This window comes from Gastrolobium bilobum, unplaced genomic scaffold (genome assembly GCF_033153095.1).
Source record: "Gastrolobium bilobum isolate Gb01-03AN ecotype WA unplaced genomic scaffold, APGP_CSIRO_Gbil_v1 utg7600, whole genome shotgun sequence".
NCBI classification, from domain to species: Eukaryota; Viridiplantae; Streptophyta; class Magnoliopsida; order Fabales; family Fabaceae; genus Gastrolobium; species Gastrolobium bilobum.
In genome coordinates this window covers 268,980-295,495 of record NW_026897674.1, presented here as the reverse complement: position 1 = coordinate 295,495, position 26,516 = coordinate 268,980, and the positions used below count along the sequence as shown (strand labels likewise).

General features: G+C 33.4%; 1 protein-coding gene and 1 pseudogene across 1 annotated transcript in view; both read left to right on the top strand.

The window, feature by feature from the left end:
* Positions 1-885: 885 nt before the first annotated feature.
* On the top strand, positions 886-10,134 carry LOC133309245 (phenolic glucoside malonyltransferase 1-like; annotated as a pseudogene).
* Positions 10,135-13,116: 2,982 nt separating this feature from the next.
* Positions 13,117-26,516, top strand: part of LOC133309244 (phenolic glucoside malonyltransferase 1-like) — a 32,091-nt gene continuing 18,691 nt past the window's right edge. The window contains exons 1-2 of the mRNA XM_061510002.1: positions 13,117-13,799; positions 14,055-14,521. Of these exons, the coding sequence (XP_061365986.1) occupies positions 13,117-13,799; positions 14,055-14,521 (1,150 nt within the window). The remainder of the gene's footprint in view (positions 13,800-14,054; positions 14,522-26,516) is intronic.

The following is a 26,516-nucleotide window of genomic DNA, read 5'->3' as shown; positions in this document are numbered from 1 at the left end:
ACAATTCGTATGTTAATTTTCCTTTATATCATGAATGAAATTATCTGTTTTTAATGCTTTATATAGGCTTGAATCTTATATAATGATCATAGGTAAATGCATGACAATAGGAATGTTGGTGTGTAATCCTTATCTGATAATTTCATCGTAAACTTTATCATTCTAGGGATAGACATAGAGTTTGCGTAATCTTTAAGATTCTTGAACTCAATGCTTGCATTCTTGGGGAATAACCGGGGAACTAGGGTTCTTTCAAGATTGTAAAGTTTTTAGGGTAACAAGGGATTGAGCCCTAATTACATGCGAAAGAATTGATTAGATTGATACTAAGGACGATTAACGTAAGGAAGGAATTCAAACGTAATAAAGAGATTGAAGGAAATCGAAACCCTAGCTACGTTTTTATTTCATCAGTTTATTCAAATCTTTACTTTCTTGCTTTTAATTCTTGCAATCAATTAGTTTTAATATTTTAATTTTTCAACTCAAATTCTGTTTCCAAATACAACTTTGATTGTCCAACTAAGTTTGCGATAGTGAATTAGTGCTTGAGTATAATCCTCGTGGGAACGATCTCTTTTCATATATTACTTGTACGATCGGTGCACTTGCGGTGAGTAGCAACACTTATCATATACTAATTTGCCGATTGAGATCAAACTTTAGGAACAAAACAATGACTGCAAAATACAAACATTAATATCCATGAACATTCTTATATTGGATCCCCGAATTATTTATTATTCCAATGAAATTAACGCCGACAATAGTTAAATGGATTAGCAAGCCCTACCAAGAATGAAAACCTAAACAGTATTAAAACAGGCCTCACCCAATTTTTCTGGGGCTGAGCATTTTCTTCTAACACCACTTCCTCTGTTTCACATGGCTCCTCACAAGAACAACAACAACAACATCAAAATTCATGAGCACAATTATGTTGCTCCTCCATCATCTGCAACCGAAACATCTATTCCTCTCACTGTCTGACATGTTATGGCTCAGGTTCCATCCACTTGAGTGTGTCTTCTTCTACTCCCTTAACGATTCACACTCATCAGACCCATCTTTTTTCTTTAACAAAGTGGTTCCAAGACTCAAAACCTCACACTCTCTCACCCTCCAACACTTCCTCCCTCTAGCTGGCAACATCGTTTGGCCTTCTGATTCGGAAAAACCCATCATCAAATACACCCCTGGTGATGGTGTTTTAATGGTCATTGCAGAGTCTGATGCTGACTTCAACCATATCATGGATAATTCACCCCATGAAGTGGTAAAGTCTCGTTCTTTAGTACCCCACTTGGAATCATCAGATTCTCTTGCTTCTGTTATCTCTCTACAGATAACTCTGTTTCCAAACAGTGGATTTAGCATCGGTATCAGCACCCACCATGCTGTTCTTGATGGGAAATTTTCAACTATGTTCATCAAGGCATGGGCTTCTCTATGTCAAAACTGTGAAGAATCGCCATCTGTGGTGCCAGAGTTAGTGCCCTTCTTTAACAGGGAAGTCATCAAAGATCCAAGTGAACTTAGCATCACGTTCACAAAAAATTGGACAGAAACCTTAACCAAAATGTTCCCTAAAGATAACAGTGATGGGCGATGCTTGAAGATTCTACCATTCCAACCAAAACTGGAGGACACAGTTCGAGCAACGTTCGAGCTCACACGAGGAGATTTGGAGAAGATAAAGGTAAGGGTATTATCCAAGTGGGACACGGAGGAAGAAGGAGCACAATTATGAAAGCCACATACTCTATCATCCTTTGTTCTCATATGTGCTTATGTTTCTGTCTGCATTGCTAAAGCTATTCAAGGAGTTGAAAAGGACAAAGATAAATTCGCTTTTGCATTCGCGGTGGATTGCAGGGCAAGATTAGAGCCTCCAATCCCTGAGAACTATTTTGGTAACTGTGTGTGGGGTTATTTCATTGATACACAGCCAAGGGATTATACAAAGGAAGATGGGGTCGTCATTGTTCCAAAGTGAGGGATTATACACAGCCAAGGGATTCATAATAAAATAAAAAGCTTTGATAAGGGAGTTTTTGGAGGAACCAGGGGTGGGTTTTCTAGAGTGAAGGCTTTGCAAAGTAAGGGAGCTGAAATAATGGGACTAGCAGGGTCAAATCGATTTGGTGTTTATGGTACTGATTTTGGTTGGGGAAGGCCTGCAAAGGTGGAGATAATATCAACGGATACAGGAGATTTAAGCTTTAGCTTGGCAGAGAGTAAGGATGGGAAATGTGGGGTTGAAGTTGGGCTTTTTCTGAATAAAAATGTTATGGAACACTTCAATACTTTATTTCATGGAGGACTAGAAAAAGGGAGCTATTGCTAGAAAAAGGGAACTACCCCATCACTAGGTTTGAGGTTGTATTCAATAGCAAAAGGACATAAGCACAAGTGCACAACTACTCTTTCTGAATATGCAATAACTGTTCTCCTTTAATTGTATTTTTTTTTAGGATAAATATTTTAACTACCAAAATTTTCTACTATCAATTTATTATTTATCTAATCACTATTAGATTGACATTTTCTCTTTCTTCAAAAACTTTTTAACATTCTCTCTTTGATCCAATGATAATATGATATGTAATAAGTTAGTAGTGAGAGTTTTTGGTAGTTAAAATATCTCAGTATTTTTTTTGGTTCCCCTTAATAAATTCGGGTCGTAATGTTTCAAACGCTTCACATTATAGCTAAAATTTATTTGAAATCACAATCTATTTTTATTGCAATTAACTACTCTCAAGTCTCAAGTATTATTTTTTATAATTTTAATTGAATAAGAAGCTACCGACACGGTATTATTCCTCTCATATTCGTTGCTCTCTTCTGTCTTCTCTAACTTAACAATGAAATGCTGTACTGGTACACCACCCCATTTGTCTCCACTAGTATTTTTTTAAGAAGATCTGGAGCACACAGCATAAGAAAACAATGTCGTGACGTATCTAACAAAGTCCAAAATCTCGAAACACCATATATTGGAAGAGGTAAACTCCTAATTCCTAGCTTCAACATGATCAACGTTAAGAAAAACAACTGAACAAGACCATCCTCAAGATGGAAAAGAAGTTTTAGTAACACCATCCAATCCTGTTCCAGCAACACAGTAAGCAAGAGGCCAATGTGATTATTGCATGTATATAAACATGAGCTTTCACTTAATAACTTAAGTTTTGAGTTAAATTGATATTTTATATGGTTTCAGAGTCTGGGAATAATCTTTATCGCCTCCTATTTTTTTTTTATAGAATTTTTTTAGCATAGTCAGGGGTCCGATGCATAATTCATCTTTCAAGTTTAATGAGCTATCTTGTGAGAGAACGTGTTAGAAATAAATAAAATTATTAATATAGACTCATCCAACAACTTGATTCTTTACATGGTATTAAAGCCTTGGTATTTCGAATTTAATCTTCGCCGCCTCTCTTTTCTTTGTGAAATTTCCTAACATAAATAGATTGAACCTGATGCATTATCCAATCTTTTAAGACCAATAGACTTTTTTTATAAGGAAGTGTATTAAAAATATATAAAATGATTAATATAACTTCAACCAATAATTTAAACTTTTGACTTCAATTGATTATTGCGGATAAAAGCGACAACTGACTCATCTCGACTCATGCAGGAGTTATAACCATCTTCGCACATTCACGCACTTAATTATATTATTTTATAGTAGAAAAGGACAATGATTTTAAATAAAAAAATACCATACCCTGGGAAAGCAAAAATGACTTACAAGGTGGGGCACGTCTCATTTGTGTCTTTATTCAATAATTGAGATGAAGAAAGTGCGTTAAAAAAAATTAATTGTGCGTCTCTCTCTCTCTATATATGTATAAAATGGGGAGGAATTTTTTGACTCTAGACTAAGACTTACAAGTCTTACTTCTCATCTCAACTATTGATTTTCGTCCATCTAACGATTATGTATACCAATTAATTAATTAATTATTAAATTCAAATAAATATTAACAATTAGATGAATGGAAATCAACGGTTGAGATAGAAAGCAAGACTTATAAGTCTTACTCTAGAGTCAAAATATCTCTCCCCGTATAAAATATTTATCCATTTAAATGATATATAATTATATTATTTTAAGAGAGAAAGATATAACTTAATATTTTTTATTTAAAATTTATTTAAAATAAAAATCACTCACTTTCTTTCCAATAATTTATATTGCTTACGTTTTTCTCTCACTTAAAATTACATAATTTAATGTTTTTTAAAAAACGAACACTAAAACATATATATATATATATATATATATATATATATATATATATATATTATCATTTTAAATAACATAAATTTATGTCATTTAAACTGAAATTACGATGTTTTGATATTTTTTTTACTCTCTTTCTTCCGATTTCGTGGAGGACGGAGAGTAAAAAAATAAGCATGCACTAAAATACAATAATTTTACTTAAAATAATATAAATTTGTATCTTTCAAAATAACAAATATTTTTCCTTAAACCACTAAACACAGAGACATTTTGAAAGGGGTTATTTCAATTCTAAATATATAGCTGTGACAAAATTTACTTCAAATCGGATTAGTAAGGTTTAATCAATAAATTCACGGAGAAATCCAAAATAATATATATTAAGAAAATATTATTCTATATAATAATAATTTTTTTATTTTTATACTGATGGCCATTTAGTAAATCCAAGAAAATAAACAACCTAACAAGTAAATTTCTATGTAAATAAGAATAAGATAATATAAAACAGAATAGATTTTTTAAATGATAATAATATTTTTTTATTTTTATACTGATGGTCATTTAATAAATTCAAGAAAATAAACAACCTAACAAGTAAATTTCTATGTAAATAAGAATAAGATAATATAAAACAGAATAGATTTTTTAAATGATAACTAATAATAAATAATCTCAAATTAAAAGTATTACTACTAAAATTAAAGTCCTAATTAAAATCCTAAGATCACGTATCCAATATACAACACATAATTACTGGCTTCATTCATAAATTTTCCAAAATATTTGTTGTTATCCTAGCGATCCATTGTATTTTTAAATTAAGTTATTTCATTCTTAATTTTTTTCAAAATAATTATTGACAAATTCATCAATCAAGTTTCAAAACCTAACTTATACGGAGTCACAATAAAAAATATAAGAAAATCTTATTATTAGCAAAAATATTAGACTTTACTTTAAAGGATCATTAGCAAAATTTTGCAGTTTAATAACTTAATACTTAACCCATGTTTTATGAGTTTGTGTTATTATCAACTTAACCTAATCTATGAACCCAATCTATCCAGTTATTTAGGTTGAGTTGTATGAAAAATCGAGTTTATGAGTTCACTATATCCATTTAACTCACCTATAACCTAACCATCCTTCTGGCGCTAATTCCGTCAAATTTTGATAATAAGCACTACGTGGTGTATTCACTAAATAACCACATGAGATTAAGGGAATTTAATTATTTTAATACAATTTTAAAATCAAAATATCAAATGATTTAAAAGGGAGATATTTTACCAAAATAATGTAATATGATGTGCTCATTTGTTGTGTGTTCAAGTGTATAATGCACGACTTGCAAATAAATGAATCTGACTTGAACACAAATATTTTATGTAGATGTAATGTTTATAATATTATAAGAGATAAACTATCTTATAAATTCGCATAAAAGTATATGAAATTCATAATTTTTTTCTCTTCACCATATATGACCTCGTTAGGTCCCATAAATTTTTATATGTATTTAAAGATAATTTTATTTTTATAACACGGAAAACATTAAACCCTATTTCATACTCACCTTGTTATTATTTAGATAAAACATTTCATTTTTCATCAATTCATTAATTTATTTAAAAAATTAAAAAATGTACAAAAGTCAATTCTTCCTTCTATGGTATTCGCGGTACCTAATAATTTCTCTGTCTCTCCTTGTCCGGAGGATAATCAATGGTTTCGGCGGATATAGAAAAGACTAAAGAGAGTTTTCTTTGACTTGTGCACCGAACTATAATCTACTTTAGGAAATGGAACTGCTTGAGCAAGACGCTAATAATTTTAAGAAACCATAAAATATAAGGCACTTTACCTATAGGTACGTGGACAATTTGATTTGTCTCTCTATATATCTGATTTGACTCGTCATAAATAAAAGATGTGTTTTAAATTTTAAAAATGAAATACAAAATTATGGTTTTTGATAAAAAAAAAAAATTACGAGAATTAATTTTAACAAGTTTGTAATTAAATATACACTTACATGTTTTTATCACAATTTTAATCGTTAATTTTCAATTAATAATTGAATCCTGCATTTTATCTTCTAAAATAGATTCCTACAGTGGATATCAATTGATTGTGAGTGTGTAAATTTTCTTTCCATAAAGATGAATATGTACACGCTTTTTTTTTTTTATGAAAAAAACAATGCTATGTATGCAACATATCATATGAATTACTTAATGGGTTATATTTATCTCATGCTATATGAGATAAATAATTTTTTTACACACAAAAAAGAAGTGGGTTCCACCACTTTTTTTCTCTCTCCTCTTACTTGTGCGTTTCATTTGTAATTTTATTTCTTCAACATGAGCTAATAATTTTCCTACAATATAAGAAAAGTATTTCCCTTACTTAATAAGTTAATACGTCTAGTAATACAATACTTTACAAACAGTTTTTTATTTATTTGTATTTATGTTTCCCAAACTCCATAGAAAATAGAAAACGACAATTAATTAAGCTAAATTGTAAGCTTCGCGAATCTTTCTAGAAGCACATAAGAAATGCAGACCGTAAGAGCCAAGCATAGGGTGGAATTTTGTTACACAACAGGACAATAACCTTCCAAGTAATTAAAACAAGGGTACAAAATAGAAATGATTTAATTGATATGAAAAGCAAGATATGATAGCTCCCTTGAGACTTACATAACTCAATGGATAATAAGCTAGACTGACGAAAAATAAAAGGCAAAAGAAAAAAAAAAAGAATAACAATTAGATATTATTATCATGGCAAAATTTTAAAGGAGACTGAAATTGCTTAAATAAAAATGACACCTATATATTAAATAAAAATAAATTTTTTAGACTGATTCAATTTCTTCAAAATGACACATATCTTTCTTAATTTTTTAAATTTTTAAATTTTTTTAAATTAATTATAAGTATTTTTATCATTTATTTATTTTTTAAAAATGTTATCTAAATTTTAAAGGAAAAAATGTTTATCCTCTTAAATGACACAACTTATATCTTTTCACCCACACAAAGAGGTGGGACGCACACATTTATTTTTTTTGTCAACTCTCTCTTCCCCTTTATCTATCTTTTTCTCTCTCTTAAAATGACACAACTTTACATCTTTAAAATGACACACACTTTTTCCAATTTTAAAATACCAATATAATATATGAAAAATTGCTAGATTGATATTTGAATCCCTCTCTGATTATACATGAAGAGATGCTCCTTGCAGAAATGATTTAGCATAAACCTTTTAGATGTTGATGATGATGTTGATCGATAGCAATGATGGAAAGAGAAAAATAGAGAAATAAACCATGATTTTGAAAGCGTTTGGCTTTTGAAGTAAGTTGTGAAAACGATAACTCCAGAAATCAATCACCACCATCGTTGAGGCCATTACTGTCACCACCACCACATCTACGTCACCGCCACCATCACGCTCATCACCACCGCCACCATTACCATCACTATCACTACCATTATCACGACCATCACCACCACCATCACCATCATCATCGACGCAGCTACTAGCGTCACCACCACCACCACACCACTACCACCTCCATGTCACCATTACCACTGTTACCACCACCGTCGCTGCTACCGTGCCATCACCTTCACTACCACCACCATGACGCCACCGCCACCACCACCACCACATCATATGAAAAGAAAAGTGATGATTCGAAATTTTTTTATGCTTAATAGAAATGATTTTTTATTGTATTATTTGTTGTGTTATCAAACGCAATTCTCATTCTCGGAATAAAAATAAGACATGTTATCAAACACATTTTTTTCTTTGAAATTGTTCCAAGACACAGAAATAGAAAAAAATTGTTTCTTTTTAGAAACAGTGCACACCCCAATTGTCCCGAGAATGGCTCTCCCCGTGGAGCAGGACACTGTAACTTTCTCTAGGTTCCGCCACTAAAGTTGTAGGTTATTTATTATAAAACTTTTTTTTTTGCCGTAAAACTAGTCTTATTGCACGAATTAATTGGAAATATTTCCAATGAGATGACTACAAGTGTCATTCTATAAAAGAAAGAAAACAAAAAAGATTTAGTTTTTTTAAATGAATTTATCTCCTATGCACACATAAATATATATAAAATTCATATTTTTTTTCCATGAGTTCCACATTTTTTTACGTGTATAAGAGATAAATTTATCTTGTATAATATAAAACAACGACTACAAAATACAAACATTAATATCCATGAACATTCTTATTTGGATCCCCGAATTATTTATTATTCCAATGAAATTAACGCCGGCAATAGTTGAATGGATTAGCAAGCCTTACCAAGAATGAAAACCTAAACAGTATAAAAACAGGCCTCACCCAATTTTTCTGGGGCTAAGCATTTTCTACTAACACCACTTCCTTTGTTTCACATGGCTCCTCACAAGAACAACAACAACAACAACAACAACATCAAAATTCATGAGCACAGCTATGTTGCTCCTCCATCATCTGCAACCGAAACATCTATTCCTCTCACTGTCTTTGACATGTTATGGCTCAGGTTCCAACCACTTGAGTGTGTCTTCTTCTACTCCCTTAACGATTCACACTCATCAGACCCATCTTTTTTCTTTAACAAAGTGGTTCCAAGACTCAAAACCTCACTCTCTCTCACCCTCCAACACTTCCTCCCTCTAGCTGGCAACATCGTTTGGCCTTCTGATTCGGAAAAACCCATCATCAAGTACACCCCTGGTGATGGTGTTTCAATGGTCATTGCAGAGTCTGATGCTGACTTCAACCATATCATTGATAATTCACCCCATGAAGTGGTAAAGTCTCGTTCTTTAGTACCCCACTTGGAATCATCAAATTCTCTTGCTTCTGTTATCTCTCTACAGATAACTCTGTTTCCAAACAGTGGATTTAGCATCGGTATCAGCACCCACCATGCTGTTCTTGATGGAAAATCTTCAACTATGTTCATCAAGGCATGGGCTTCTCTATGTCAAAACTGTGAAGAATCACCATCTCTGGTGCCAGAGTTAGTGCCCTTCTTTAACAGGGAAGTCATCAAAGATCCAAGTGAACTTAGCATCACGTTCACAAAAAATTGGACAGAATCCTTGTCCAAAATGTTCCCTACAGAAAACAGTGATGGGCGATGCTTGAAGATTCTACCATTCCAACCAAAACTGGAGGACACAGTTCGAGCAACGTTCGAGCTCACACGAGGAGATTTGGAGAAGATAAAGGCAGCGGTATTATCCAAGTGGGACACGGTAGAAGAAGGAGCACAATTATCAAAGCCACATACTTTATCGTCCTTTGCTCTCATATGTGCTTATGTTTCTGTCTGCATTGCTAAAGCTATTCAAGGAGTCGAAAAGAACAAAGATAAATTCGCTTTTGCATTCGGGGTGGATTGCAGGGCAAGATTAGAGCCTCCAATCCCTGAGAACTATTTTGGTAACTGTGTGTGGGGTCATTTCATTGATACACAGCCAAGGGATTATACAAAGGAAGATGGGGTCGTCATTGTTGCTAAGTGTATTCATAATAAAATAAAAAGCTTTGATAAGGGAGTTTTTGGAGGAACCGCGGATGGGTTTTCTAGAGTGAAAGCTTTGAAAAGTGAGGGAGCTGAATTGATGGGACTAACAGGGTCAAATCGATTTGGTGGTTATCGTACTGATTTTGGTTGGGGAAGGCCTGCAAAGGTGGAGATAATATCGGTGGATAGAGATTTAAGCTTTGGCTTGGCAGAGAGTAAGGATGGGAAAGGTGGGGTTGAAGTTGGGCTTGTTCTCAATAAAAATGTTATGGAAAACTTCAATACTTTATTTCATGGAGGACTACACTTTGATTGATTGGAGCTATTGCTAGAAAAAGGGAACTACCCCATCACTAGGTTTGAGGTTGTATTCAATAGCAAAAGGACATAAGCACAAGTGCACAACTACTCTTTCTGAATATGCAATAACTGTTCTCCTTTAATTGTATTTTATTTTTGGTTCCCCTTAATAAATTCTGGTCGTACTGTTTCAAACGCTTCACATTACAGCTAAAATTTATTTGAAATCACAATCTATTTTTATTGCAATTAACTACTCTCAAGTCTCAAGTATTATTTTTTTATAATTTTAATTGAATAAGAAGCTCCCGACACGGTATTATTCCTCTCATATTCGTTGCTCTCTTCTGTCTTCTCTAACTTAACCATGAAATGTTGTACTGGTACACCACCCCATCTGTCTCCACTAGTATTTTTTCAAGAAGATCTGGAGCACACAACATAAGAAAACAATGTCGTGACGTATCTAACAAAGTCCAAAATCTCGAAACACCATATATTGGATGAGGTAAACTCCTAATTCCTAGCTTCAACATGATCAACGTTAAGAAAAACAACTGAACAAGACCAGCCTCAAGATGGAAAAGAAGTTTTAGTAACTCCATAAACACCATCCAATCCTGTTCCAGCAACACAGTAAGCAAGAGGCAATGTGATTATTGCATGTCAAGTATATAAATAGAGCTTTCACTTAACAACTAAAGTTTTAACTTGAATTGATTTTTTATATGATTTTTAGAGTTTGGATACGATCTTTGCCGTCTCCTATTTTTTTTTATAGAATTTCTTAGCATAGGTAGGGGTCTGATGCATAATTCATCTTTCAAATTTAATTGGCTCTCTTGTGAGAGAGTGAGAGAGCGTGTTAGAGATAAATAAAATTATTAATGTAGACTCATCCAACAACTTGGTTCTTTATATGGTATTAAAACTTTGATATTCTGAATTCGATTTTCGCCGCCTCTCATCTTCTTTGTGAAATTTCTTAGCATAGATAGGCTGAACCTGATGCATCATCCCATCTTTTAAAACCAATAGACTTTTCTATAAGAAAGTGTATTAAAAATATATAAAACTATTAATATATCTTCAACCAATAATTTAAACTTTTGACTTCAATTGATTCTTGCGCATAAAAGAGACAGCTCAGTCGTCGCGGCTCATGCATGAGTGATAACCATCTTCGCACATTCACGCACTTAATTATATTATTTTATAGTAGAAAAGGACAATCATTTTAAATAAAAAATACCATACCCTGAGAAAGCAAAAATGACTGACAAGGTGGGAACGTCTCATTTGTGTCTTTATTCTATAATTGAGATGAAGAAAGTGCGTTAAAAAAAATTAATTGTGCGTCTCTCTCTATATATAAAATATTTATCCATTTAAATGATATATAATTATATTATTTTAAGAGAGAAAGATATAATTTAATATTTATTTAAAATTTAAATTTAAAATAAAAATTACTCACTTTCTCTCCAATAATTTATATTCCTTACGTTTTTCTCTCACTAAAAATTATATAATTTTATATTTTGAAAAAAACAAACACTAAAACATATATATATATATATATATATATATATATATATATATATATATATCATTTTAAATAACACAAATTTATGTCATTTAAAGTGAAATTACGATGTTTTGATATTTCGTGGAGGACGGAGAGTAAAAAATTAAACATGCACAATTTTTTAACACAAACTTATACGGAGTCACAATAAAAAATATAAGAAAATCTTATTATTAGCAAAAGTATTAGACTTTAATTTAAAGTATCATTAGCAAAAATTTTGCAGTTTAATAACTTAATACTTAACCCATGTTTTATGAGTTTGTGTGATTATCAACTTAACCTAATCTATGAACCCAATCTATCCAGTTATTTAGGTTGAGTTGTATGAAAAATCGAGTTTATAAGTTCGCTAAATCCATTTAACTCACCTATAACCTAACAATCCTTCTGGCGCTAATTCCGTCTACTTTTGATAATAAGCACTATGTGGTGTATTCACTAAATAACCACATGAGAATAAGGGAATTTAATTATTTTAATACAATTTTAAAATCAAAATATCAAATTGATTTAAAAGGGAGATATTTTACCAAAATAATGTAATAAGATGTGCTCATTTGTTGTGTGTTCAAGTGTATAATGCACGACTTGCAAATAAATGAATCAAGGTCTACTTCACGGCGCTTACTACGAGACATGCATTGGGGGTTCATGCCTTCTAGTATGAATGGGAATGGGATGACTTGTACAATTCAAACCCCCTCCCTTCATTGCCGCACCTATTTATTTTATTTTTTTTGTTGAAAAGCCGCACCTAATTTCAATTCACCAAGTCGCGTATTCATCCATGTGTCTGACTTGAACACAAATACTTTATATAGATGTAATGTTTATAATATTATAAGAGATAAAGTATCTTATAAATACGTATAAAAGTATATGAAATTCATATTTTTTTTGCCATGCACACCCCAATTGTCCCGAGAATGGCTCTTCCCGTGGAGCGGGACGCTGTAACTTTCTCTAGGTTCCGCCACTAAAGTTGTAGGTTATTTATAATAAAACTTTTTTTTTTGCCGTAAAACTAGTCTTATTGCACGAATTAATTGGAAATATTTCCAATGAGATGACTACAAGTGTCATTCTATAAAAGAAAGAAAACAAAAAAGATTTATTGGTTTTTTAGATGAATTTATCTCCTATACACACATAAAAATATATGAAATTCATATTTTTTTCTTCCATGGGTTCCACATATTTTTACGCGTATAAGAGATAAATTTATTTTGTATAATATAAAACACACCAAACCCAAACAAAAATCAAAGCCGTGTCAACCTTTGCTGCTCACACTTCTTGGATTAGCAAGCCCTACAAAGAATGAAAACCTAAATAGTATTAAAACAGGCATCACCAATATTTTTTGGGGCTAAGCATTTTCTTCTAACACCACTTCCTCTGTTTCACATGGCTCCTCACAACAACAACAACAACAACAACAACAACAACATCAAAATTCATGAGCACAGCTATGTTGCTCCTCCATCATCTGCAACCGAAACATCTATTCCTCTCACTGTCTTTGACATGTCATGGCTCAGGTACCATCCACTTGAGTGTGTCTTCTTCTACTCCCTTAACGATTCACACTCGTCAGACCCATCTTTTTTCTTTGACAAAGTAGTTCCAAGACTCAAAACCTCACTCTCTCTCACCCTCCAACACTTCCTCCCTCTAGCTGGCAACATCGTTTGGCCTTCTGATTCGGAAAAACCCATCATCAAATACACCCCCGGTGAAGGTGTTTCAATGGTCATTGCAGAGTCTGATGCTGACTTCAACCATATCATGGATAATTCACCCCATGAAGTGGTAAAGTCTCGTTCTTTAGTACCCCACTTGGAATCATCAGATTCTCTTGCTTCTGTTATCTCTCTACAGATAACTTTGTTTCCAAACAGTGGATTTAGCATCGGTATCAGCACCCACCATGCTGTTCTTGATGGGAAATCTACAACTATGTTCATCAAGGCATGGGCTTCTCTATGTCAAAGCTGTGAAGAATCACCATCTCTGGTGCCAGAGTTAGTGCCCTTCTATAACAGGGAAGTCATCAAAGATCCAAGTGAACTTAGCATCACGTCCACAAAAAATTGGACAGAAACCTTGTCCAAAATGTTCCCTAAAGAAAACAGTGATGGGCGATGCTTGAAGATTCTACCATTTCAACCAAAACTGGAGAACACAGTTCGAGCAACGTTCGAGCTCACACGAGGAGATTTGGAGAAGATAAAGGCAAGGGTATTATCCAAGTGGGACACGGTGGAAGAAGGAGCACAATCATCAAAGCCACATACATTATCATCCTTTGTTCTCACATGTGCTTATGTTTCTGTCTGCATTGCTAAAGCTATTCAAGGAGTTGAAAAGGACAAAGATAAATTCGCTTTTTCATTCGGGGTGGATTGCAGGGCAAGATTAGAGCCTCCAATCCCTGAGAACTATTTTGGTAACTGTGTGTGGGGTCATTTCATTGATACACAGCCAAAGGATTATACAAAGGAAGATGGGGTCATCATTGTTGCTAAGTGCATTCATAATAAAATAAAAAGCTTTGATAAGGGGGTTTTTAGAGGAACTGGGGGTGTGTTTTCTAGAGTGAAGGCTTTGCAAAGTGAGGGAGCTGAATTGATGGGACTAACAGGGTCAAATCGATTTGGTGATTATCGTACTGATTTTGGTTGGGGAAGGCCTGCAAAGGTGGAGATAATATCAGTGGATAGAGGTTTAATCTTTGGCTTGGTAGAGAGTAAGGATGGGAAAGGTGGGGTTGAAGTTGGGCTTGTTCTGAATAAAAATGTTATGGAACACTTCAACACTTTATTTCATGGAGGACTAAGCGTTGATTGATTGGAGCTATTGCAAGAAAAAGGGAACTACCTCATCAATAGGTTTGAGGTTGTATTCAATAGCAAAAGGACATAAGCACAATTACTCTTTCTGAATATGCAATAACTGTTCTCCTTTAAGTGTATTTTTTTTTTTGGTTCCCCTTAATAAATTCTGGTCGTACTGTTTCACATGCTTCACATTACAGCTAAAATTTATTTGAAATCACAATCTGTTTTTATTGCAATTAACTACTCTCAAGTATTATTTTTTTATAATTTTAATTGAATAAGAAGCTACCGACACGGTATTATTCCTCTCATATTCGTTGCTCTCTTCTGTTTTCTCTAACTTGACCATGAAATGTTGTACTGGTACACCACCCCATTTGTCTCCACTAGTATTTTTTAAGAAGATCTGGAGCACACAGCATAAGAAAACAATGTCGTGACGTATCTAACAAAGTCCAAAATCTCGAAACACCATATATTGGAAGAGGTAAACTCCTAATTCCTAGCTTCAACATGATCAACGTTAAGAAAAACAACTGAACAAGACCAGCCTCAAGATGGAAAAGAAGTTTTAGTAACACCATCCAATCCTGTTCCAGCAACACAGTAAGCAAGAGGCCAATGTGATTATTGCATGTATATAAACATGAGCTTTCAGTTAATAACTTAAGTTTTGAGTTAAATTGATTTTTTATATGATTTCAGAGTTTGGATACAATCTTTGCCGCTTCTCATTTTTTTTTTTTAGAATTTCTTAGTATAGGTAGGGGTCTGATGCATAATTCATCTTTCAAGTTTAATGAGCTATCTTGTGAGAGAGCGTGTTAGAAATAAATAAAATTATTAATGTAGACTCATCTAACAACTTTCTTTACATAGTATTAGTGTCTTGGTATTCCGAATTCGATCTTCACCGCTTCTCATTTTCTTTGTAAATTTTTTTAGCATAAATAAATTGAACCTGATGTATCATCTAATCTTTTAAGACCAATGGATTTTTTTATAAGGAAGTATATTAAAAATATATAAAATAATTAATATACCTTCAAATAATATTTTAAACTTTTGACTTCAATTGATTCTTGCCCATAAAAGCGCTCATCTCGGCTCATGCATGAGTCATAACCATTTTCGCACATTCACGCATTTAATTATATTATTTTATAGTAGAAAAGGACAATCATTTTAAATAAAAAATATCATACCCCGGGAAAGCAAAATGACTGACAAGGCGAGGCACGTCTCATTTGTGTCTTTATTCAATAATTGACAATCATTTTAAACGTTTTTTTTTTCGTTTTTTTTTCCCAAACTCCATAGAAAATCGAAAACAACAATTAATCAATGTTATTAAAATTGGTCTGGTCATTGACCAAGTCGAGGGGCTGGAGTACTAGGTCACTGGTTCAATCGCATGATTCAGTAATTATATACAATTTTATAATATATATTAAAAAATTATAAACATACTCAAATATGTATAAAAAATGACAAAATTTCAAATATTTTAATATAAAAAATAATAAATCACATATTATTATCTAATAAAAGATCAAACAAAAATATAATGATCGTGATATGAGGTTTTAGGTTCAGAAAATGAAATATCTAACTATAAAGTAAATCAAAATTTTCTGCATAGTGCATAATTGAGATAATAAGAGTGTGGTAGGTACATAATTTATGTAAGTCAATAAGCAAAAAAATATTCAAATATATCTATTATTATTTTCTTTTTAAAAAAAAATTTGATTTTTTTTTTGCTCCAGGTCGGGTCACCAATTAACTGACTGGGTCACCGATTTTCATAAATATTGGCCGGATCAGACCGAGTCGCACCGGTTCTGATGCATGACTGGTCTATTGCTTCAACCAGACTAATTATAGGACCGATTTACCGATTTCCGAATCGACCCCGCTTGATCTATCCGATTTTATTAACACTGCAATTAATTAAGCTAAATTGTAAACTTCGCGAATCTTTCTAGAAGCACGTAAGACATGCAGACCGTAAGAGCCAAGCAAAGGGTGGAATTTTGTTACACAATAGGACAATAACCTTCCAAGTAATTAAAACAAGGGTACAAAATAGAAATCATTTAATTGATATGACAAGAAATGATATCTCCCTTGAGACTTACATAACTCAATGGACAATAAGCTACGACTGACGAAAAGTAAAAGGCAAAAGAAAAAAGAAATAAATAACAATTAAGTAAATTATCATGGAAAAATTTTAAAGGAGACTGAAATTGCTTAAATAAAAATGACACCTATATATTAAATAAAAATAAATTTTTTAGACTGATTCAATTTTTTCAAAATGTAATACATATATTTCTTAATTTTTTAAATTTAAATTTTTTAAATTAATTATAAGTATTTTCGTCATTTATTTATTTTTTAAAAATGTTATCTAAATTTTAAAGAAAAAAGTGTTTATCCTTCTAAATGAGACAACTTATATCCTTTCACTCTCACAAAGAAGTGGGACCTACACCTTTATTTTTTTTTGTCAACTATCTCTCCTCCTTTATCTATCTTTTTCTCTATCTTAAAATGACACAATTTTGCGTCTTCTAAAATGACACACACTTTTTCCAATTTTAAAATACCAATATAATATATGAAAAATTGCTAGATTGATATTTGAATCCTCTCTGATTATACATGAAGAGATACTCCTTGCAGAAATGATTTAGCATAAACCTTTTAGATGTTGATGTTGATCAATAGCAATGATGGAAATAGAAAAATAGAGAAATAAACCATGATTTTGAAAGCTTTTGGCTTTAGAAGTAAGTTGTGAAAACGATAACTCCAGAAATCAACAGGAATGTATGATATCACCAAAAAACTGAATAATTCCACATCAAAACATTTCAGATAAGAAGTTATTAAATGATAAAGCAAAAACAACAAAAACTCAAGATTGAAGAAGTCCTTTAACAAAGAGAGAAGCAAAGGCCTCCATTGCTTCTTTCTTGGACACCAAACTTATCTCAACTCCATCACCATTTTTGCTATCAGAGAGACAAAATGCTCCAGTTCTATCAATAGACGCCATCTCCACCTTCTTTGGTCTTCCCCAACCAAAATCACAATTGTAAACATCAAACTTGGGTGACCCAGCAGCACCAATTGTCTTCACATCAGTGGCAAAACTATCAATCAACCATGATGACCAATTTTCTGCTCCACTCAGCACTCCATCCTTCAAAGTTCCCAAAGCTGCACTCAGTGCTTCCACAGCCACAATTAGTCCATCTTCCCCCAATAATTCTCTCGTTTCACAAATTGTAAGTCTTGCCCCAATGCAATTTCCAAAATATGTTGGAGGAAGAGGTGGTTCTAAGCGAGACCCGCAATCAATGTTCAGATTGTTGGTCCCAGATGAACTCAAGAGGGGGTGAATTGAGTTTATAAAATTTTTGCCTCCTCTTAAAACAAAAACAGATTTCCAAAGATAATCAATAGAAAATAAAGTATGCCAAAATCACACAGCAATTTGCGTGGGAAAACCTCCTTGGCTCGAGAGGAGTAAAAACACACGGCACCAATTTGGATAAACTCTCCAACTGGTCAAAAACACTTTACTAAAAGAGCCAAAAACAATAGTACAAGGTTAGCCCTACACTACCCTTATACAATTCACACCCAAATCTGAATGACTACTCAGCCACCCAAATGACACTTCACCAATAACTCACCTTCTGTCAACTCAGACAAAATCAATCACTTACGCACAATAGCTTAACTCTAAGCTAACAAAAAGATTTAATAATAGAAATACCATGTGCTTCTTGAATAAGCAGAGAGGTGAAATAGCAAACCTATGAGCATTAAAAGATAGACCTTGATCGTGCCTTGATTGCCACAATATTATAACTTATGCTCTGCTTGTAATCCTCTGGAATGGAATTTTATTTTTATAATCACGAAAGACTGAAGGACTGAAAGACCGATTTTCAGATAATCTCTTTATCTTTATTTAAAAAACAACCTTTTTATTTTTTGAATCAGAATCTAGAAGATTTTAAAAACAACCACAATATTTGAAAAGAGTGGTTTAATAGATAAGAAAATCTATCCAGAGGTTTGTTTGTAAAACCATTTTTTATCCTTGCTTTTCAAATATCTAAGGCAATCAAAGTAAGATCAAGTTCCTTAACAGCTCTTACATGTTCTATTGAATTCAACTCTTCTTAAATTGGTTCTCTTTGTTGGGCTGTATTTTTCTTTGACTTCAAGATCCACTAGGTGATGGGCTTGTGCTTTAGATTTAACCAATCTCTTCCAAGCAAGTTATTAAATTTACTATTTTGTCCTTGAAGCTATCAGACTTGATCCCATGCTTTTCTCTCTCTTCATGATATCTTTCATATCTTCTCCAATCTTCATGCAATCTTCAATTATCTTAAATACTATTTCAAATCATAATAAATATTATTCTGAAATCTCAAACAATTAGCTAATTAGTAATTTCTAGATAATAAAATATTATCAATTAAATTTACATTAAATTGATTGTAATCGTCAAAATATATTTTAAATCAATTAAACAATCTGGGTATAACAAATATCCAACACAGAGCCATAATAACTCTTCTGTCTTGAATTTCCTCAGCTTTCACCCTGCAAACCCATGCATAAGCTATAGATAATACAAAAGTTGACAAGTGAAGATTCCCTTTCTGTTTTGACACTACAAATTGTTTGAGCTTTTCAATATCTGAGCGAGACAATTGAAACAAGCCTCTAATTGCCTCTTCTGGAAGTTGGAGATCCCAAACCATGAAGCTTCTGTTGTTGGGTCCACCTTGCTTTAACCAATTACTTACATATTTAGCCTCTATTTCATTATTGTCTTTGATCATTTCCCTATCATAGAAAGGACTCAATTCAGGTGGCAAACAAAAGGGTGATTCTGATTCTGATTCTGATTCTGATTCTCCTAGCCTGCTGCATAGATAAGCCCAAGATTTGATAAACGAAGTTGAAGTCTTGCCATCTAGAACAGCATGGTGAGTGGTGATTCCAATGGAGAATCCAGAGTTTGGAAATAGAGTGACCTGAAGGGTTAACACAGTAGCTTGTTCATGGGATATGATCAAGTGGGGCACAAGATGGTGACTTTGTAACGCTTCACAAAGGTTTGAACCTATTAGATAGTTGAAATCAGCATCAGATTCAGCTACAGTGAAGGAAACAGTGTCACCTGTGTTGTACTTGATGATGGGTTTGTTGGAGTCAAGGGGCCAGGTGAGGTGACCCGCGAGAGGGAAGAAGTAGCCAAGTGCAAGAGAAAGAGAGCGTTTGAGTTTGGGAAGAAGGGTGTTGAAGAAGAGAGTGGTTGGATGAGGGAATTCATAGAAGAAAACGCGTTCAACAGGAGGTAACCTTAACCAGAGTAGGTCAAAGAAGGTGAGGGGAAGAAGTGATGTTTGAGTGGGTAAGTTTTCTGATCCCGAAGCCGGTGCTACTCTCAAAACTTCTGCTTCTTGTACCTTGGTTGGAACAAACTTGAAAAATACAAGACACAGGTGTTCTTGTTTTTGTCAGGTACTCCATTTTTTCGACGGAAAAATTCCGTCGAAAATGATATAAATTCCGTCGAAAATGAAGTTTTCGACGGTATTTTCAACGAAATTCAAGTCGTCGAATTTTCGTTCGTTGATAACCCATTTTTTGACGGAATTAAAGATTTTGTCGAAAATTTTCGACGGAATTTATTTCCGTGGACAACTTTTGACGGAATTCATTTCCGTGGAAAATTTTCGACGGAAAATCAATAAAATTCTTTGAAAATTGTTGTGATTTTCGACGAAAAACGGATTCCGTTGAAAATTTTCGACGGAAAATCAATAAAATTCCGTCAAAATTTGTTAGGATGGTTTTCGATAGAAAATGGATTCCGTAAAAAAAATTCAATGGAAAATCAATGAATTTCCGTCGACAACTGATGTAAAAATTTTCGACGAAAAACAAATTCGTCAAAAGATTTTAGAATTTTTTTTAAAAATTTCTGTCAACAAAATTAATATCAATTTTCTATAATGCACTTCATGAAAAAAATATAATCAAATTAAACAACATATCAAAATTAAATCTCCTTAATCATTACATTAAATGAAGAAAAATTTATTTCATGATATTAGGCTAAGTATTAAAAAAAGACGAGTGGTGTACAATAAGTATACATTGTAACCTTAAAAAATTAAAAAATACAAATCAATACACAATGTAAAACTGACTTTAGAATTCCTAAACATGTATAATATGAATTAAAATTGGCACTAATTTATTTGAGGTGCGGTCTTCCAATTGCTCATCCAAAGAAACCAAAATTGAATTATGTATTAGCCTCCTTGACAATAAGCACATTCTCCAATCTTATTCCAAAATTTCCATCCCCGTAGTACCAAGTTCTGAAAAAAAAAAAAATCATATGCATAATCCATAATAAATGTATTTAAGTATAATTGAACATTTATGGCTTTGAAATGATCAGCAAATAAATTGAAAATGATTCAACCCAATCAATTGTAAACATTTATGGCTTTATTAAAGGTGTATAAGTGTACAACCTTTATTAAAATATTCTAGAATAAATATATTTTAAGATCATGTTTTTAAAATAAATTTCAGAATAAAATCTAAACATGCAGTAACCGTAGCCTTAGAGAATTTAATGATTTGGCCTATGGCTAAAACATTCTAAAATTTAATGATTTAATATAAACAAACATGCAAAAGTCTCCCGTGCATCTTAAGTAAAAATAGTAAATGCATTGATTGTGAAATTCGAATTTCAAAGTTTTCACATTAAAAGAAAATAGTAAATGACATTGATTGTGTAATTCAAATTTCAAAGTTTTCACATTAAAAGAAAATAGTAAATGGCATTTATTGTGAAATTGAAACTGAAATTTGGAAATTAATTGTGAAATTGAAACTGAAATTTGGAAGTTTTCAATCTTGAATGAAAATAATAAATGACATAATTAGTATTAATTATAAGTTTTAAACCTTGCATATTTTATGAAAGAAATCACTATAATCACGCATAATAAACTATAATCATGCATATTTCAAGGCAAGTGCATATTGAGTACTGAATTCTATCTTCAAAGACCATTCTTATAATAGTTTATATATATATATATATATATATATATATATATATATATATATATATATATTCAATCAAGTAATATTTGTTACCTTGAGTAGAAGAAGGACTTGAAGCTAGCAAAACCTCCGAACCCAAGACGCGTCCTTTCCTGCAAAAATCATATAGTTAAAAACAATGGAATTGATTCTAAAGTCTTCCAAGTTTAATAATCATTCAAAATTTATAAAATCAATTCTTATATAATAAAATATTTAACTCAAAACTATTTTGACAAAGACAATTATATAGAGAGCTTGTAAGTAATTGGATACCTCAAACTTGTTATGTCACAAATACAATATGTCCAAGTCTGTGTCATGTTGTGTCCGATGTGTCCATGCTTAGGTGATTTGAAACCAGCTCGAAGTTAAAATTTACAGAGACTTATAAACTGCTTTCAACTAAAATAGCGTTGAACCAGCTTTTAATTTACCAAACTCCCCTTCAAGTTGCATTTGACAAAACTATCAAATAAAAGAGCCTAAGATAGATTATGTGTAAAATGTCTCAATATAAACTATTTTGCTGATGCAATTAAGCATAATCATCAAAAAAAGTTATAATTTTCATCAAAAAGTAAATGTACAAACATACGTAAGACAAGACTAGGCATCACTAAACACATACCAAGCTCTTGAAGGTTCACATCAGGAGCTAGAAGAGAATTCTCTTTCATCTTGCTGGTATGAATTTGAAGAATTTGCAATCAACCATTTTCATCGGGAACCTGGACTTCCAACCGCCCAGGTCTGCAAGACATAAGAAAATAATAATCAACTAAAAGATATGCACCACGTGCACAAATAGCTACTATGCAAATCTGTTGAATAAATAAATAAACTTGATTTAATTAGTTTTTGGTCCATTATGCTTAGTTATTATTTGGCCCAACTTCTAGAATAATCTTTAGGAGTAGTTTAGCCCAAATTCTAGAGTAATCCACTCTAGATTACTCCATGGAAATATCTAGAATAGTTCAACCTAGAAACTACCATGGAAATATCTAGGCTAAGAAAATTGTGGAGAATTCTAGAGAATTTTTTGTAGCCATTAGATGAGAATAGTGTTGGCATAATCCTAGCCATTGGTTAAGGAGGTGCCACTAGTATAAATAGGTGTGTCCTCCATCATTTTGTATCAAGCCAAAAAGGAAAAAGAGTTGTGTAGTAATAAAAGTGTTCTCTTCCTCCAAATCTTTCTAAACTTTTCCTTTTCTCAAATATCCTCCTCCCAACAAAGTGGTATCAAGAGCCTTAAGATCCTTTCTAGAGAAATGACAAGTAGCAACATGGTTCCTTTCCAAGTCCCTATGCTCACCAAGAGCAACTATGATAATTGGAGCATCAAGATGAAGGCCCTCCTTGGATCACAAGATGTGTGGGAAGTGGTAGAAAAAGGCTACGATGAGCCAAAAGAAGGAGTCACTCTATCCCAAACTCAAAGGGATAGCTTGAAGGATTCAAGAAAGAGAGACAAGAAAGCTCTCTATCTCATCTATCAAGGATTGGATGAAGATGCTTTTGAGAAGATTTCGGAGGCAGCCACCGCAAAGGAAGCATGGGAGAAGCTACAAACCTCTTACAAGGGTGCTAAGTCGGTCAAGAAGGTACGTCTTCAAACTTTGGGCTGAAGCTGTTGCAACTGCAGTCTATCTTTTAAATCGCTCGCCAACAAGGAGCGTGTGGGGAAAGACACCACAAGAAGCATGGAGTGGAAGAAAGCCTGGGATCTCCCACCTGAGAGTGTTTGGAAGCATAGCCTATGCACATATTCATGATGAGAAGAGGTCCAAGCTTGATGACAAAAGTGAGAAACTCATCTTCATAGAGTATGACTCTAGCTCTAAAGGCTATAAACTTTACAATCCTAACAATGGAAAGACCATCATTAGTCGAGATGTGGAATTCAATGAAGAAGAAGAATGGAATTGGGGTCTACATGATGAAAACTACAACTTACTTCCCAATTTAATGGAAGATGAAGAGATGGAGCAACCAAGGATGGAGCAAGAAAGAGAAGAGATCATGACTCCCCCAACTTCACCAATCAGAAGTCAACAACAAGAACCATTGTCATCTGGAAGTTCAAGCGAAAAAGCACCACGCTTCAAGAGCTTGCAAGAACTTTATGAGGTAACAGAAAATCAAGATAATCTCACTTTGTTTTGCCTCTTTGCTGATTGTGAACCAGTAAGTTTTCAAGAAGCCGTTCAAAGCAAGAAATGGAGAAATGCTATGGATGAAGAAATCAATGCGATTGAGAAGAACAAAACATGGGAGCTAGCCTCACTTCCAAAAGGGCACAAGGCGATTGGTGTGAAGTGGGTCTACAAAGCTAAAAGGAATGCCAAGGGAAAAGTTGAAAGATACAAGGCACGATTGGTGGCAAAAGGCTATAGTCAACGAGCAGGAATCGATTATGATGAGGTATTTGCTCCTGTTGCTCGCTTAGAAACTATTAGACTAATTATTTCTTTGGCAGCTCAAAACAAGTGGAGCATACACCAAATGGATGTAAAGTCAGCATTTTTGAATGGCGTACTTGAAGAAGAAGTGTACATCGAGCAACCAGCAGGGTACAAAGTCAAAGGACATGAAGATAAGGTATTGAAGCTGAAGAAGGCACTTTATGGGCTAAAACAAGCACCAAGAGTTTGGAATAGTCGAATAGACAAGTACTTCCAAGAGAATGGTTTCATCAAATGCCCTTACGAGCATGCATTTTATGTCAAGCTCAAAGATGGAGATATTTTGATCGTGTGCTTGTACGTGGATGGTCTAGTCTTCACCGGAAACAATCCAAGGATGTTTGAAGAGTTTAAGAAAGTGATGAAGAAGGAGTTTGAGATGACTGACATTGGACAAATGGCATACTATCTCGGCATTGAAATCAAGCAGAAAGAAGAAGGTTTTTTCATCACTCAAGAAGGTTACGCAAGGGAGATACTGAAGAAATTCAAGATGGACGATTGCAAGCCTATCAACACCCCAATGGAATGTGGAGTTAAGTTGTCCAAATATGGTGAAGAAGAAGATGTTGATCCTACTTTCTTCAAAAGCTTAGTTGGAAGTTTACGCTACTTGACATGCACCAGACCTGACATCCTCTTTGCTGTTGGATTCGTTAGTCGTTACATGGAGACTCCAATTACCACGCACTTGAAGGCTGCAAAGAGAATCCTCCGCTACATTAAAGGTACTCTCGACTTTGGCTTATTTTACTCATCCTCTAATGAATATAAACTTGTTGGATATAGTGATAGCGGTTGGGCTGGAGACATGGATGATAGAAAAAGCACCACTGGATTTGTGTTCTACATGGGAGATACTGCTTTCACATGGATGTCAAAGAAACAACCTATTGTCACTCTGTCTACTTGTGAAGCCGAATATGTCGCAGCTACATCGTGTGTTTGCCACGCCATTTGGCTAAGGAACTTGCTGAAGGAGTTGAATATGCAACAAGAGGAGCCAACCAATATTTATGTTGACAACAAATCTGCCATTGCATTAGCAAAGAATCCAGTCTTCCATGATAGAAGTAAGCACATTGACACACGCTATCACTTTATGAGGGAATGCATTGCAAGAAATGAGATACATATAAAATATGTCAAGTCTCAAGAACAAGCAGCACATATCTTCACCAAGCCACTCAAGAATGAAGACTTTGTCAAGATGAGAAAATTGCTTGGAGTTACAAAATCAAGTTTAAGGGGGAGTGTTGAATAAATAAATAAACTTGATTTAATTAGTTTTTGGTCCATTGGGCTTAGTTATTATTTGGCCCAACTTCTAGAATAATCTTTAGGAGTAGTTTAGCCCAAATTCTAGAGTAATCCACTCTAGATTACTCCATGGAAATATCTAGAATAGTTCAACCTAGAAACTACCATGGAAATATCTAGGCTAAGAAAATAGTGTTGGCATAATCCTAGCCATTGGTTAAGGAGGTGCCACTAGTATATATAGGTGTGTCCTCCATCATTTTGTATCAAGCCAAAAAGGAAAAAGAGTTGTGTAGTAATAAAAGTGTTCTCTTCCTCCAAATCTTTCTAAACCTTTCCTTTTCTCAATTATCCTCCTCCCAACAAAATCAACTGTAAGTGTTAGAATTAAGCACATTCACAATAAGTAGCAAATCGAACAATAACACAATTGATGTTGTTTGAGCTTCCTCATGCATAAGCTTCTTTAATACTTTCTCTGGATGCCACTTCTGCATCTGTGATATTTTGCACTATAGACACGGCTTCCTGAAAAGGTAGGGAAGACATAATCAGATGCTCATGTTCCATCAAATATTTGTTACCAAAATTAACAACACGATATTGCAGGCGGGCCTAAGATATTAGAATTCATATAGGTAAAAAATAACTAAAAATTCGAACACCCAAATTTAAATTATTACAAATCCCTGTTCTGGATGAAGAATCTACGGTGCTTCAAAATTTCCAGTGTAATAGATTTATAAAGCATAGAATGCTATGTTGCACACACCTGAAATCAAGAAGCAAGAAGCAAGGCCCTTGAAGGTTGCTTCTATTGACTAGTAGGTGTGCGTATGCAGAACAAATTTCAACATGTAACTTTTGAACTTAAAATTACCAATTTTGCTCACTGAAAAATACTACACAATTTTGGCTGGTTGTCACATAAAATCGTATCAATTCAGAAACGTGGCTTTCAAATTGCATGTATATTTGCAGTAGCAAGGTTGGATGTTAAAAGACATACTACAGAGGACAGCAATCATGAAGACCATCAAGTACAACAGTAGAGATCCATATACCA